The sequence below is a fragment of the Patiria miniata genome, unplaced genomic scaffold (assembly GCF_015706575.1).
Source record: "Patiria miniata isolate m_02_andy unplaced genomic scaffold, ASM1570657v1 HiC_scaffold_3, whole genome shotgun sequence".
Classification (NCBI taxonomy): Eukaryota; Metazoa; Echinodermata; class Asteroidea; order Valvatida; family Asterinidae; genus Patiria; species Patiria miniata.
In genome coordinates, this window is record NW_024037069.1 from 19360992 (window position 1) to 19378439 (window position 17448).

Sequence of the window (17448 nt, forward strand, 5' to 3'; positions counted from 1 at the left end):
ACCGTTCGTTTCTCAAAGATGTATTGTTGAATTTGTTCCGTCTTCCGAAGGCGTCTTCGTTTCGTGTACGGACAAAAGCAATTTTACCAAGTTACATTTTCCCCCCAAGATGAAGTCGATCCTCAAATACAATCCTTGGTTTCATTGACAAGTTCGGCAGATTTCTGAAGTATAAATTTACAAATGTATGTCAAAATTTTTATTTGTTCTGCGGGGATTTAAAATAAGGAAATCTGCTTTTTACAAGGAAGCTGCTGTGTATTGATGAAAATACCGTTCATTATTTTTGTATGACTTTAGTTGCTAATTCAAATCAGGAAGTTACCATCACTCCTCACAGTTTTGTCTTTTATGTATTCAATACAAATATAATATGACTCCTTTTTTGTATAAGTCTCGGCATTATCTGATGTTGCGCATACATGTGCATCTGTTTCAGCTGCACTGTAACAAAAAACTGGCAATTTTCCTTTTTAACCAATCGCAAACTGGTCATTAGCTTAGCGTTGTGTCTTCTGTCAGCAAAATTGTACAAACCTTGTTTTCTCATGATCAACTTCAACGTCTCAATATTCATTATTTAGAAGAGCAAATTCAAGCAACGGCATACCTAATGCTGTGTTATTTCAGGTGATATGTCTCGTCATCCACAAGCAGCTAGAGGTTTTTCTGCTTGGTGTAGCGTGACCCAAGATACGCATCCCTCATGCTGTACATCTTCTGGTCTCTCTCTCCCCCTCCCCCCCCCCCCACCCCCTCTAAATCTCAATAATTTATTACCTTATCGTTCCAAAGCCTGTCATGTTGTACATCACGGAGATATTTAATCTTGTTACTTGAAGGGTTGGCGGACAGTGGAAATGCGGTCTGAATTCTGTCAACTTGTCAAAACTGACTTGGCATTCTAAAACATAATCCTCTCTTCGAATTTGCAGTTGACAAGGGTGAACTTTAAAAAGTCAGTCGTCAGAAATTTTCTGACTGTTTACCATATTTGTCCAATCAAGAAGAGATTTGCTCTGCTCAAGTCAAATTTTGGACTGCAGACTTCTGACGTCAGTAAAATCGTTTGTTTCCATTTTGACAACGTGTGTCTGCAAATGTACAATCGGCGAATTATTCTTCAAGTACCATTTCCTGTGGATTTCATTTTGCTGGGTCTCTCGACATATCCATCATTGTGGATTGCCACTGATGACCACTCTGAACGATCTCGTAAAACAGCGCTGACAGGATCGTTGCATACATTTTGAATGAGAGCCGGAAACCGGAATCGCGACAACAAGTCCAATAATTTAAGAGCCCGTTTAGTGCCTTCCCTTCATTCTTTTTTTTTTATTGACATTCAAACAGGGTGCCCATTTAATGTGTTGTAAGTGACAACTAATGTTGGAGTAAAGTCTTTCCTTACATATTGATCGAGATGTTTGCTGTACATGTACAAATATCAGCGTTTTAAATCTTCTTTCTTGAAGGATTTGTTTACGATAGTGTAACGTAGCTTTAGGTGCATATTTGTCACTGTAGAAATGACACAAGGCTTCTACAATTCCTGAACTTTGTCAGTATTGTTTATTTATTTTTTAAATATTTGACAATTCTTTATAGTCTAGATGACGATTCTTGAACATTTTCCCCTGAAGTTAAAGCCGTGCTAACTTGCAAAGTTTGGATACTATAGACTATTGAAGGGCGAAATTATCAGAAGTTGAAATATATGGCGGGCATTTGCCGTGCTTGTTCTGACAGATTTTGTACTGTTGTGCATTTGGAGTGCATAATTATATGCTTTGACATTTATTGTGCTAGTTAAGTTTTTTGTTCAAGCAGTTTTTGCATGTATTGTCACCCTCTGGCTGACGTTGCAGCATTTCTTAACAATTCTTCAAAATCAACCAAATTTGCACTCACAAAAGTCCACCCCTCAAGAAATGTATTTCTTTCTTTTTTTGTCTCCTTGCAGATGTTTGGAGCCTCGGAGTTCTCCTCTACATGTTGGTTTGTGGTGAGCCTCCATTTAATGAAACAAACGACAGCGAAACGTTAACGATGATCATGGATTGTAAATACTACCTGCCGGACCACATCTCCGAAGAGTGTAGAAAGTAAGTCCAAAAACAGAATTGAGCTTGTCTTTCTTTTTCTTCTCTTCTGTTTTTCTTTTTCACAACTCCGCTTTCTCGGTCATGAAATATTATTAAACAGCACTACACTTCAGAGCCCGTCCTTAGTTTCTCAAAATAAATGGTAACTTGAAGAGCCAATCTGGCAGTGTTTTGTTTTTAGCAATGGTCGGCCATTGCCGAACCACATCTAATAAGATTCTCAAAAACCAACTTCCTTTATATTTCTCCCTCTTGTCTCACTTTCCCCCTTTCTCGGTTATAAATAGCCCTACACTCAAACTGGTCCCTCTCCTAAAATAAATGAATATATTGGAGTAGCCATATTGGGAGTAATTTCCATTGACGGTTGGCTGTTTCTGGAACATTTCTCCGATGATTGTAGGTAGTCAAAAAAAAAAAAAGGCAGAAAAACAACTTCTATCGTTCTTCCTTATTTTCCACTTTAATTTCCTGGTCATAATATATTAACAGCACTACGCTTCCAATCCGGTCTTTCCCAAAGTAAATGGGTAACAGAGGAGCCAAGTCGGCAGTATTTTTTCAGCCACGGTTTTCCGCGATAGAATTTTTTTTTTTTTTTTCCCTTTCAATCTCAAGTGCAAGCAGATGGCTTCGGCGAAGGCAAGAATGCCGAACGATAACCATCATGCACTTCAACACGCTGTCGTTCCTGTCTGCTCACCGTATGCATAATCAGCCCAGGGTTGCAGGCTGCTTCGTTTCCCGGGTAGTCAGAAAACCCAGACACCTAAGGGGACATTTTTCTCCAAACCCAAAACGAACGAAGAAATGAAAAAATAGATTGACTGCACTTCAGTGTTCTGTTCGGCACAATGTTGTTTGTCTGTTTTGTTCCGTTTTGGTGATTCTGATTTTTCATTGTTGTCGGTGCACACATCAGACTTGAGAGTAATTTTGTTTGTGCATTCCGCCCCCCCTCCCCCCCAAAAAACAAAGAAAAGAAAAAGAAGCAACTTCACATTGACAGATACATGTATCTCAAATAAAACTTAATTAGGATACATATTATGACAATGTATGTGTCTGTTTCATTAAAAGGTCTGCCCACTCCCTGTATTTTATATTTTAGATTAAAAACAACAACAGGGATTTATAATATCGTTTGCTCAGGAAACCATACAAATTGTATAAGTGAACCTTGACCATACAAAGAATACCTACATGTACATGTACATGTACACAGGGAGGCAAATTCAGGCCCGTGCTGAAAATAGGAAAAAACTGTTGGAGAAGACTTTTCCGGGAAAACCTAAGTAATCAGTGATCGTGACATGAGTGCAAGTGTATTCACAATGTGTGGGAAAGGCATTATTGAAGCGTACTTAAATTTAGCATTGTATGAGTGGAGCTTTGAAACCATTCAAAGAATACCCACCGGGTACATGTTCAAAGGAAAGCAAATTAATGCCAGTGCTGAAAATAGAAAGAAACGTTGGAGAAGACTTGCCAGGAAAACCTAGATGGTCAGGGTGGTTGAGAAATGAGTGCAAATATTAATAGCTGGGAACATTTTTGATGTCTTGACCGTAATTTAACCCTGAGTGAGTGGGTGTATGGATGGATTCCCCCCCCCCCCCCCAATCAGCCGCACCGTGCCATTTTAAGGATCGGCGCTTTCATAACCGATCATGATCAGGTCAAAATTTAACGAGGCATTGCCAAATTAACGAGCTGTGTCCGTTATATCACACCGGTCACGGTCCATGGCCTTGCAGACGGCGTAATTTGGTGTCAGAGTGTGCTTTCAGATAGATCCTGTCACATTTAAAGTACAAGGCTCTTTATCTACGGTGTTTTTGAAACCTGGGCTTTATCTTTGTGTTTGGCTCAAGGAGATATTTTTTGGGCCCTGACTTTAGGGAAACTGGCTCAGTGAATCCTTGCATATTTGAGGTAATAGTCTAGACTATTTTTATTGGGTTTTGGTCTTACTATTTCCATTTTTGGAATTTGTCCATTTGAACATTAAGTGCTCCCAAAGGTTTCTGAAGCCAGTGGTGGAGCCGATACTGGAGACATTGCCGAGATTTCAAAAATGCACTTGGAGTGGATGGGTTTAATAGCACTCTGTGTCCTCCTCTATTCTGGCTCAAGTCCACTTCAGAAAGGCACCAACCTGAAATGTTTTGCCTTTTTTTTAACAGCTTTAATATTTGTTAAAATTTCTGGAAGCTCTGGGAAGACACTTAGGGAAGTTCATTTGTTGTAGAAAATGTCACGGTAACAATCATCGTAGATCCTTTAAAAAAAATTGTGAAGTGCTACTTGCTTTAGTGATCAAAAGCAGGGGATACGATAATGTTAATTTTTAAAAAAGGAAGACGGCTAAAAAAAAAAGGATTTATGTAGTTTTGGGAACCTTATTTTTCTGAAAATGTTGAGGACAACTTGTTTTTTAAATATTGAAGAGTGGAGAAACTTGACAAATATTGCCTTTAAATTACAACATTCAATTAGAATATTGGTAAATGCTTTGAACAATTGAAATCTTTGGGTTCCCATATAGATCCCAGCATCCCCCCCCCCCAAGAAAAAATTAACTGTGTCTGTTGCATCTCATACAGTACTTGTCAATTTCATAGACTTTTCTTTGTCTCTGGTATTAGTCTCATTTCCAGCATGCTGCAGCGTGACCCTGAGAAGAGACTAACCTTAGAGCAGATCTTCAACAGCTCCTGGCTGAAGCAGGGCGGGGAGGCCAAGCCCATGGAGCCCCTCATCACCAGGCACGACATCACCAAGAGCGTGCACGACAGCATCGTGGAGAGGATGATCAGCGGGAATGTCGCCGATATGGCTACCATCATCAAGTAAGTAGGGGAGGTTTAAGGCATATATGGCCACACACAAAAAGTCTCCGGTTTCTGGTATGGAGCTTGGCCCAAAAGTGGTGCAGCGATGGGTTTTTTTTTTTTTTTTTTTTTTTTTTTACCCACCCAACTTTTTTTCCTCTTCAAATGTCAACTGATGTTGCAGATGACGCTTTGATCCCCTTAAAACTCTCAAAATATCCTTCAGAGTGCAGCTTGAGGTGACCTCAGTAAGGCCATAAGGCTTGAGAAGTATATTGAGCTAATTAATTAAAAAGCGTTTACAGTTTCCAGATACACAACCATCGCTCCGTCAGTCTGGCTTCCAGACGCACAATTACAAAATTACAACACCGTCTGCAAATGGTGCCCAACTAAATTTAGTGCAAAATATATGGGAGCCTAGAGAGGCTACATAAAGCTTATACTCGATCGTAACTCCATCTAAAAACACGTTAAAATTATGCAGCAGCAGGATTCCAGTCAAACCAGTGAGTTTGGCGGTTTTGAGACATCATTTTACATTGGGAAAAAAAAAAGTTTTAATTTTGCCGACGCGCATGGCTACGGCGACGCGCGGGCATACCAGAAACCGGAGACTTTGGGGGGGGGGGGGCCTATAGCAACATTTTTGCTTTTCATGCATTTTGTTCGTTTCCAATATAATAACACCACTCAGAATTCAAAGAAGAACTTTCAAAACCTAACCTGTTGAAGTTTCAGCTCAGTGGATATTAAACTTTTCAAGAAAACAGTGGAAAAACAACGCAGACCCTTTTGATCACGAAACACGATTTCGTCCATATCACTCTTTATTCCCAAAAATCAGTCAATTGACTGAACGCTGGAAATCGCCTACATTGCTTGATTTCTTCTAAATGACAGCAAGCCAAGAGTCGACAGAATAATTTCACGGAGTATTTAGCATCAGTACGATCTTTAATCCAAGTCAGCTTTTGATAATAATATGGTGGGTTACTTTTGGGAATACAAATGATCCTATAATATGCAAATGATCCTATATGCAAATGATCCACTAAATATGCCTTTAAAAGCAGTGTCATATAGTCGAGTCCACCACATTCAAGTCCAAGTCCACGTCTCACAAATCAAACTGGAGTTCATGTCCAATTCCAAGTCCGAGTCTGAGTCCTATATTTGAGTCTGTGTCCTTCCAGTCTGCGCTCCAAGTCCTAGAAACATGAGTCCCAGTCCGAGTCCTATTGTCCACGCCCTAGTCTGAGTCTCAAAAATCTTAGTTCTACTAGTCTGAATCCGAGTCGTATTGGAGTCATAGTCGTTTCAAGCGTATTTCACAGCAAGGACATGCTCGTGTTTGCACGCAAAGATTTATATTGTTGCGTCAAAATTTTTAAGCATATCGTGCCTAAGTTATCATGCTCCTTGTTCGTGTTACGTAAGTGGGAGGCTCTGTATTAAAGCAGAAAATTGTGTGCTTAGCAGCACGATGAAATCTGGCTATTAAATCTGCATTATAACTATAAGCTTATGTATGCTAATGCTGATACAAATGAATTCACTGTGTGAAAAAAAGAAGTGACTAAGTGTACTCTCGTTACAATTTATAGACAACCAAGTATTTTTAAACAATTCATTATTTTGAAACCGAATTGATTAGAATGAAGACCATGTCAAATATTTGAGAGTCTGAATGATTCATTTAAAATAAGGGGGGAAAAATATAACGATATGATGAATTCCATTTTAAATGTCAAAATTAAGACTTAAAAAATAAAACAACAGACAATCTGCATAGATACAATGATTAACTCGTATGTCTGAAAATGTTTTTCCCAATTTCATGTTCATCCATGTCAAGTCTTATTACACCTACACAAAACACCCTGTCGTGGGCAAAAATATCCACCGGAAAATATACATTAAATATTTCCAGGAACGGGCTTTGCATAAATCCTACGAAACGTGTGGGCAAGTGTGCATGTACATGTACATGGGCGCATAATGTGAAACCATGTACATGTAGGCTCTTGACATTTGAGGAAACTGGTTGAATTTGGTCAACAGAGGGGGTACTTCCATTTGCCTGGGAAAAGCTTGCAGCAAGTTACATGTACATTGTACATAACATGCACTCTATAAGCCATTTCGGAGTTACAAAAATGTACTACTGCACGTGCGCACATCAGACTCAACGATTTAGTGTCGGAAGATAAACAAAGCAGATAAATGCACACAAGTCTATGGGGGACGTGGTAACCAAATCCACATTTTGCAATTTTGTTCTAGTAAAACAGAAGATGGATATATTTGTTCGCACAAAAGTTGGAGAATACAAAACATCTTAAACCATGGTGCCGTTGAAAACAATCATCGAATCAACATTTTGCATCTACTTCAAAAGAAAAGAACTTTTCTTTGATTTCGTTGGTACCCCGCTATGATTTTGCACGCGTGTGGCGAACTGTTTATCCCCCGACCCTAATCGTTGTCATGGGATGTGCGCATGCGCAGTAGTACATTTTTGTAACTCCAAAATGGCTTATTGAAGAAAGTTGAAATGTAATTCTTTACCTCAAAGAAATTCTTTCAAACACTGATTTTGAAATTGAATAATCCCTCGCTCTGTCTGTGACGAATAGAGAGAGTTACCCTACCAGTCAAAATCTATCAAGTGACAGTTTTTAACAGTTTTGTAAATTGGGCTCATAATGGTTCAATGGGCTTTATTCACGAGTCGGCCATATTAAATTGAAAGCGAGGTAAAATCTTAATTTTTGGAACTTGTAAAGGGAAAGAAAAGCAATGACACAAAGTTAATTACAAATTAATACCAGTCTGCTCTGATGAATACAAATTTCTGATTAAGGCCCTCCCCCCCCAAAAAAAGTCTCCGGTTTCTGGTATGGAGCTTGCCCAAAAAGTGGTGCGGCGATGCGGCTTTTTTTTTTTTACCTGATTTTTTTTACTTCCAATGGCGGCTGATGACTGCAAATGGTGCCTGACTAAACTTAGTGCAAATATATGGGAGTCCAGAGAGGCCACATAAAGCTTATTCTCGACCATAACCCAATCTAAAAACACCTTAAAATTCTGCAGCAGCATGATACCAGTCAAACCAGTGAGTTTGGCGGTTTTGAGACATCATCTTTCATTGAAAAAAAAAATGTTTTCATTTTGCCGACGCGCATGGCAACGGCGACGCGCGCGCATACCAGAAGCCGGAGACTTTTTTTTTTTTGGCTTTAGGATGCAGCCTCATACAAGCAACCTGTCGGCAGGCTCCTTAGGCCGAATAAAAACAACCATGTTTCTCGTCCGGGTATTTGAAAAAAAAAGAGGAAGCGGGGCTTTTTATTTTTTGTCATGTTTTATTTTCAATGAAATAATTTTAAAAAAATAAATAACATAACATAATACATTTGCGGGGTGAATATACAAGAGAGGTCACCCACTGAAAAAAAGGCGCTCTCTCTTGCCCACAATATTTCAAAAAAGGCGTATATGGACCTTATAGGTAGCAGTCATCAAGGCAATACATTTGTCTTGCTGTGACATACCAGAAATAAACCTTTTAAGCACTCATTGTTACTGAATTAAAATAACGAAGGATGCCCTATAAGATGGCCGCTATACTCATAAAGTCTACCCATGAGGTCTAAGAAATACGAAGGGTGCTCAAGTTTAAGGAATAAGTCAATCTGGCATGAAATGTCATCATGGCCTACGTCAAAGTGAAAATGCACAAAACGCTGCTCCGTCCCATAAATTCAAAACTTTTATTTTTCAATTCATTGACATTCAACGGTTGTATTAAAAAATGCTATCAAAAGCTTGGAAAACACAACGACTATCCTCTATCAATAGAATTTCTGTAGAAATATAACTATGCAGTTTTTCTAGTATATATTTTCCTGCTCAGTCTTGCAATTGACTTTGTATTTCGTTAATCTTTCAGAAATTTGAGATAATTAACACACTGTTATAATGCAACTCAAAATAATTATAATATACACGACTACATGTAATTGTCGCACAGATTTTTCATATTATTCAGGGAATTATTGTAATGAAGGGAATTATTGTTGTTAATGTATTTTTACTCTGTTGGACGGTTTTTAATCAAATTTGGTATACTACTTTTAATTGGATAGTTGTATTTTTGGGAGACAGGTGTTTTTACCAATTAATCTGAATAAATAAAGTATTATTCCATCCTGTATGCTCATTGTATCTGTCCCTTTGCCAGATTCATGCTATTGTGTCTCATTCAGTGCACATCACTGGAGTTCGTTTCATTCCCTTTAACGCGTTTCTATCATTCCGTTCCCCCTGTGAGCGTCCTTTGTTTGTCTTCTAAGGCCAAAAAAAGTCTCCGGTTTCTGGTATGGAGCTTGCCCAAAAAGTAGTGTGACGACGCGGCTTTTTTTTTTTTTACCTGATTTTTTTGCTTCAAATGTCGGCTGATGACTGCAAATGGTGCCCGACTAAACTTAGTGCAAATATATGGGAGTCCAGAGAGGCCACATAAAGCTTATTCTCGACCATAACCCAATCTAAAAACACCTTAAAATTCTGCAGCAGCATGATTCCAGTCAAACCAGTGAGTTTGGCGGTTTTGAGACATCATCTTTCATTGAAAAAAAAACTTTTTCATTTTGCCGACGCGCATGGCTACGGCGACGCGCGCGCATACCAGAAACCGGAGACTTTTTTTTTTTGGCCTAAACAAACTCTACATTAAAAAAGCCACATTAAAATAAAAATAAAAAAGTAAGGCAAGAATGCATAGTCTGGCACCATCCCATTCAACAGTTCACAATTTATAAAATGCATTCAGGGAACACGACCAAAATGGCTTCCTCGTGAATAAGGGCCATTGACAGGCTGTGGCAATTTTGTTAACTGAGGGTACCATGCCTTGACTGACAGTAATACATGTAGATGTGGTGGATTTAAGTACTGCTGAGTAAAAAAAGGTAAAGGTAAAGATCCCATAGCCATTATTGGCCGTAGGGGCAGTGGGATGTTAAAGGTCCACTGTGTCTTGGGCGCGGCATATGAGCGGCGGTGCCCAGTCCTCTCCTCTCGCCGTCTTACCTTCCCTGAACGAATCAGGTACCCATTTTACTGTTGGGTCGTCAGAGAGAGTTTTCCAGGTTTTGGTCCGAATGGGATTCGAACCGCCAACCTTCCACTCCGTAGCTCCACGCTCTAACCGCTCGGCTACGAGGCCCCTGCTGAGTGCCTGGCAATAATTAATTGAATTCTGTAACAATGTATGCACAAAAGGTTCATTCATGCAGATTCCAGCAAAAGAGAGGCATTGCCCTCTAAGATGGCTGCTATGCATAAGGTCTATAGAATTGAAGTAACAGTTGTAGCAGTATTCAATGACACCCTGTCTATCAAACCCCTGCAACTGGTTGTGACAGTTATGTCATTTAATTTGTAGGGGTTCTGCCTGTTTGGCAACTAGCCTGTACAAAAGCTATGAGAGAGGAAATGGATTGATTTTATTCAAATTAACATTCAGTCATTTCCTGCATTTTTTGTTAGCAATGGGAAAAAATGGAACCTAATTTCTTGAGCTGACAAATGAACACAATTGAAATCCAGAAAAATTAGTTTCAGTTAAAATTGCATCCCCGTCAATAAAGTTAAGAACATAATTTTCTCAAAGAATTACTCATTATGTAACTGTTCATAGAAGAATTACCATCTTTATGGTTGGTGGAATTCATTTTGCAAAGAATTTCCAGTAGCAGATTGAGGATTTTTTTTGGGGGGGGGGGTCCATAACTGTCACTTCCTCCCCCCCCCCTCCACCCGGTTCAGCCGAGCTGACTAATGTTATGACACTAGTAAAAGGGGGCCAAATATTAAATGGAATGCTAAAGTTCGTAAACTTATTCTCAAATTGTCTTAGAATGCAGATTTCAAACTTTTCCGGTGGCAGGCCCTTGGACCCCCCTAACAGGGCATGCTTTACACTCAATCACCCCCCTCCCTTTATATCAAACCCCCCTCCCGTTTCCTGAAAGCTAGATCCGCCCCTGATTTCCATGGTCCTTAACCATACTTCACATGTCAGTAACGTGCACATCTTCTAAAATCGTCTCTGTACCTACGTGCAAGTCTGTACATGTAACATTGAGCAATCTGACCAGGAAGTAAAGCAGGAAGTACCTGTTGTCGTTTCCAGGGTAGCCACATGTCTGATGCGTGCTTAGAGCCCCACTGTTTCCCTTGAGGCCGCGATGTTATTTACGGCTTTGGTAATTATTCAGGGACAATTGTTTCATTGTTTTGGCAACCAAAGTGCGAATCACATTCAGCGGCGTAGGTCTGTGTTGACAATTAGGGGATGACTCTGCGAAAAATCCCGCTGCCTTGCAAATTCAAGAGAGGAGGAGCTGGACATCGTTCAACATTAGGTGGCGCTGTTTACAATAATATCTTGGACACATGCACGCTTAACCTAACGTCCATTAATGGCAGGTTTTTACTGTTTAACTCTAAATTCAACTTTAATTTGAGGGCTTGGATGTTTGGATGTTTTGTCTTTATTCACAAGTTTTCTTTCCCCAAATAAAAAAATTATGCGTCCTGCACACCCTCTTCTTTAGTCGCATCCTCTTTTGATCATATGCAGAGGACCTATTTTAAGAACATCGGAAAAAGAAATCTAAAACATTCTTTGATTTCTTTTTTCTCAAACCTTTCTTCCAGGTCCTTAGAAAGCGACAGTTATGACCACATCACGGCCACCTACTTCCTGCTAGCTGAGCGTAAACTCAAGAAGCAAGTCGGCGCGGTTAGCGACCTGAAGGCCGAAGATAACAGTCTAAGGAGGCATTCCTCTGTCCAGCCACAGCTTGCTTCCTTGGCACTCTCCCCAAGGTGAGAAAAAAAAAACACCTCCGCTCCCCTCCCCCAGCCCCCCGCCCATCTCCACCCATCATGACCTAGCCCCCATCCCAACACAGAACCCCACACCCCACTGCATCCTACTTCACCCCACCCCACAACACCCATCCTACCCAATCCACCCCAATCCACCCCAACCCAACCCACCCAACCCTAACCCGCCCCAGCAACATGTCCCAAACCCACCTAGAACCCTCACTCCCACCCCGTTCCCACTCCCACCCCACCCCAACTCCCACCCCAACCCATCCCTACTCCCACCCCACCTCATCCCTACTCCCACCCCACCCCATCCCTACTCCCACCCCAACCCATCCCTACTCCCACCCCACCCCACCCCACTCCATCCCATCCCCACCCACCTTAACCCCATCTCAACCAGTCACAGCCCTGCTGCTGTCTTGACTGTCGAAGTTTGTAAAAAAAGCTTCTAAAAATTGTTTTGCTTTGCGATGGCAGCGATAATAGGAGTAATATTAGTAAAGATGCTGTCAAAATGCTTACATGCTAGGTCCCCTAAGATTACGTTTTTTCATTGGGCCACTCGGTTTCATCAGTCTAGGTTAACATTTTCACAAAAATGATCACAAATTTCAACAAAATGCATTAGACTGCTCTTTCTAATTGATTTTTTTGGCTGTAAAAAAAATCTTTATTTTTAACTTAAAAGCTGGAAAGAATTCCACAAAAGCTTAAAATTAGTAAGTACAAATTTGGTCTCAATTTCTCGACTCTTAATTTTACCGTTTACTAGCCACTATTAATAACTATGATTTTTTTTTCTGGACAGAATTTGATTACCTTAATTTGGTTGTGCATTTTGTGTTTGTTTCTGATTTTGTAAAAACAAAAAAAACAATCCATAAGAAAAAAAAAATTCTTCAAAACTTCCATTCTTAACCCTTAACCCTTACCCCTAAGGGTTCCTCAGGACTACCCTGCTAAATCCAACAGAGTCCAACGGTTACTTCCTGCTCAATCCAACAGAATCCAACTGTACCTTATTTTTAGTTGTCTGTTGAATCCAACAGAATCCAGCTTGGCATTATTAATCAGTACCCAACAGAAGCTGACTCTGAATATGTACATGTACTTTTGTACAAGGGGTTTACTGCTCAATCCAACAGGCTCCAACGGGTTTATGATATAGTTGGATCCTGTTGGATTCAGCAGGGTTAATTTGGCCCTATGTTTTAAATGTTTGTTTCATTGTAACTACTGATATTTAAGAAACAGAATGCAGAACACCTTTGGTGTATTAAAACCAATAATATGCTCCTGTAACATCACTTGTCAATTATCCATATAATTGTTTGGTTTTCTGTTTTCCAATGCTAATTAATCGTCTCAATAGCATAATTTATTACAATTAGTGACTAGTATGCCTTAATGTAAGATTAAATCATGCACACAGGAAATTTTCGTTTGGTAGATTTGTTGAAAGCCCCATCAATAATATGTGTTTGGCAGTGATCCACATAATTGTAACAGTGCTCTCAATGCAGTATTTTACTCCTACGTGGGAAAAAGTAACAGTTGTTTTTAAAGGTAATATACAACATTTGCAAACATCAAAAAACAAAACCACCAAATTCTTATGAAATACCTTACTTGACTGTAAGTGAATATTAGTCTCAAGCATCCTGTGAAATCATGGCACCTGGTGTGCTGTCATTTTCAAGAAAAGTGGAATTTTTGTATCAATTTCCAACCTATGGTTGGCCGGCCATGGTTGGAAAAAAACTGACTGTTTTTCAAATACTGCCCCCAGTTTACCAAATGTAGTTAGTTCACACTTTTTTTGCAATCGGTTACACATCCGTGAATGGGCGCAAGCCAGCTAGTCTGGTTCCCTGACCCGACAATTCCCCGACAGAAGTAGGTTCGGGGAACCAGACTGCAAGAACAGCATTTTTTCTTGGTTTTTCAGCATCTATGAACACAAAACACAAAACTTTAAACAGGTCAGTGTAACAATATTTGCTATAAAATACTAACCCCCATATCCGTCCATTTCTGAAAATTACAACAAAAGCAAATGTTGTATTTTACCTTTTGTTAATATTGATTTTAACATAGTACATGGATTGCGGATACTGATAAATTAATTTCATTTTTGTCATTTTCATTGTGGCTTTCCTTTCAGGAATTCCTGTATAGTACTGGGGTTTGAATGTTTATTTAGGACTGTTGAGAACTGTTGCATTTATTTGGGGAAAAAACAAATAAACAAACCAAATAAACAAATCAAAACAAACAGCGTAAATTTTTTAGACTTACAGGAGCATTGTACTTCCTGAAATAATTGAATATTTTTATATTATGTTTAACGCTCCTGTTGTTTAAACAGTCACAGACAGTCAAATTCACTTCCACTTCCCCTGCTATACTTTTAACAAAGGCTAGTCACTATCAGTCAGATCATATGTCAAGCAAGTACTGTGACTAGTCAAACTGGGGCAACAGACAAGGCAGTTTTATCACAGCTGTTTTATCACTCACCGGGAGTCAAAGCATAGCTGTATCAAGTTACCTAAACTGTCCCAGCCAGTCAATCCTGCTTTATGTAGGCTGGAAATTCTTAACTGTTGAAAACAGTCACTTGATTGATTTTTGACTGAAAGGACAACTTGGCACAGAATGTATGTTTGCATAGGAAGATTAATACTGCATCTACATGTATGGTTATTCATATTGACATTTCTTCTCTCTACAATGTATTTATGACTTTAAAAAAAAAAAACTTCACTTGCAAGAATTTGTTTTACTTTTACTTCAGAACTCCACTTCCCGACCACCCAACCATGGACAAACCCATCAATAACAACATAAGTCACCTCTGCTCGCCAGTCACCACCCAGCCCGTCTCCAAGCCCATTAGCATCCCCTTGCCCCCGCTAGCCGCCTCCCCGGCCCTGGCAGCCATGGCGAGGTCCAACTCCGAAGAGGAGGTCTCGTGCAGTCCGCGACGGCACCGCATGGAACGAGAACACCTGACCATCCACCCACGGCATGGGCGGAGCATCGTCAAAGAGGGGCTGCAATCGCTAGAAGTAAGTCACGATTGTATCGGTCAATGAAGTAGTCCGGAGAAATCAAATAATCACTACTTCACCGTTGTGAGTTCCAAAATCTAATTTTAACCCACCCACGTTTTTCCCCCCAACGCTGCTGTGTATTTATTGCTTTTGTATTGACAACGCATGCAACCTCTTCAACACCCCCTTCCCCGTTCCTTCACTCACTACCTCTTCGTTCAAGCGGCTTACATAGATAGAATAGAGGCATCATTTTATTTAGACATTGTCCCAAAGTTGTCCGGGGTCCTTGTAACTTATAAAACAGTAAGAGACCAGTCAGTATTCCGGTGATGGGTGCAACGTTGTAACATTTGGTGGCAGATGACTATCTATGATGGATGCAAACTCCTTCCCAGTTCATCTTATCACATTTCAGATCAATAAATCCTGAAGGTCCTTGTGTGACATTTGAAAATTGTCTTTCAATCTTACAATACAAAAATTTGAAATTTTTTAAATTGAAAATAAAAAAAAATTCACCAAACATATTCTCATATCCACGCTTCCATGCTTATGTTTTGCCCCCTTTTGCCCTATTTTTTCCCCCCCTGAACTCTGCGCACATATTTTTGGTAAAAACTGGGAATCAGGAAGAAGAATTTCAGCACATTGCCGATGAGGAACTGGAATCTACCGAGGAGCCGATGATTTCGCCGTCTTCGTCGGCAGACGGATCGTGGGGGAAGAATCGTCGATCGCAGGGGACTAACAACGCCAGGCCCAACATTCAGAGCACGCGTCTCAACCCGACGGTTCTGAATCAGATTACCGAAGAAGAAGGTGTGTATGATGGCAGGGCGCTGCTTACATGTATGACTTCTTGGGAGACATTCTTAGGACTGTTCTTTTTTTTTTTGTTTGAGGGGGTGCAGAGGGAGAGAAGAGAGGGTTTTATAAAAGTGATGTTGGGCGATTTTGGAATTAGGTTAAAGCATACACAAACAAACACGCAAAGAAAGTTTGTAAAACAGTGAAGCTGAAGTCATGGTGACAGTGAACCAGAGTTGTAATGTAGTAATCACAAGTGATCATAAGTTGTCAGAAGACATCACAAGTTGTCATAACCCATCACAAATTATCACAGTCTCAAGTCAAGTGACGAGTTATTCAAATGCACTGTAACAGTGGCATATCCAATCAACCAATCTGGGCATGGTATCAATTCCATCACGAAGGCCCCCTTCAATGGCTCAAAGCATTGCGCTAGCTTTTGTACAGATGATCCGTCACGGGGCAGTTGCTTTGTATGATAGCATGCACAATGGTTTCTCCATTGAAGAGGGCCTCGTGAGTGTACAGTGATCACTAGCCTTGGTCAAAGCGTTCACCGGTAGTGTCCGATGGTCGATGGTCGGCCGCTAACATACACAGCAGCCACAGGCTACGCACTCACACGTACATACGGTATGAAGCGCAAACAGCAATCTCACGCGGCTAGGCTACAATATGCAAATCCCTGGTGCTGAATGAACGCCTTGAATCATCCATGGTGTTTGACTTTCTGGTTTTTCTCTATTTTGTCTCTGGATTTCGAGCGACTACCCCGTATGTGTATAAAGATGAGATTAATATTCAGTGCTTGGTCGTGGAGGCCCATATTTTACGTGAACATAGAGCTGGATAGTGTGGCTACGTTCTCCAACAATTTTGGAGTGTTCAGACCCAATATAACTCGATATAAAGCCAGCGACAAAATAACGAAAATTGCCGAAAAAGACAAGCCATCACTATGGTTGTTCCAAGGCGTTCATTCGGCCCCACCTGATTTGCATAGTGTAGCCTAGCCGCGTGAGGTCAGGCTTGGCACAGTACGTGTGACGTGAGTGCATTGTTCGCAGCCAAACATCGATCATCGGACTCTATCGTCGAATGCCTTGACCAAGGCTTAGTGATCACATGCCCTGGTACATCAATTGTTCATCTCCTTTTATTGACTTGTAATTTGACGGCAAACACAAATCGACATATCACATCAAAAGTTTATTGAATTTTTTTCCCCCCAATATCCTTCCCAATGACCATTATGGTTATGAGCATTCATGTACTCATTTTGGTTTATTTGGCAGAAGCACACTGCAAGATTTTGTTTCTTTTATGGCACCCCTTTTTATTTTGAGATGAGCACTTTGCTGCGCATGATTCCATATGTTCCACTGTGTATCCTCTCTGTACATTGTCAAATCACTTGACATTTTCCAAATTAACAAAACGTTTGTAAGTTCATCAAGTACATGTTATATTCACAGATATTTTCTACAGTTCATTTACTTTGGGTTTTTGTTCCATTTAAATATTTATTTTGTATAAAGATTGCAGAAATTAGAAATATAAAAAAGACACGTCACTGCTCTTAGGAGAAAGTTTGCATCTTCAACAGGATTTGATTCCTATTCGTAAGATGGAATTTTACGTTAGGGTGATGTAAATCAAATTAGGTTTTGCCCTTCAGGATTTGATTCCTGAAACTTCATTCATAAATACCTGAGACAGTTTACCCTTTCC

The 17448-nt window shown here is 40.1% G+C and overlaps 1 protein-coding gene across 1 annotated transcript in view; it reads left to right on the plus strand.

Annotated features, from left to right (window-relative positions):
• Positions 1–17448, plus strand: part of LOC119736890 (SNF-related serine/threonine-protein kinase-like) — a 42997-nt gene that overhangs the window by 19303 nt on the left and 6246 nt on the right. Inside the window, exons 2-6 of the mRNA XM_038210907.1 lie at positions 1964–2105; positions 4754–4957; positions 11669–11839; positions 14646–14919; positions 15537–15726. Coding sequence (XP_038066835.1) covers positions 1964–2105; positions 4754–4957; positions 11669–11839; positions 14646–14919; positions 15537–15726 — 981 coding nt within the window. The remainder of the gene's footprint in view (positions 1–1963; positions 2106–4753; positions 4958–11668; positions 11840–14645; positions 14920–15536; positions 15727–17448) is intronic.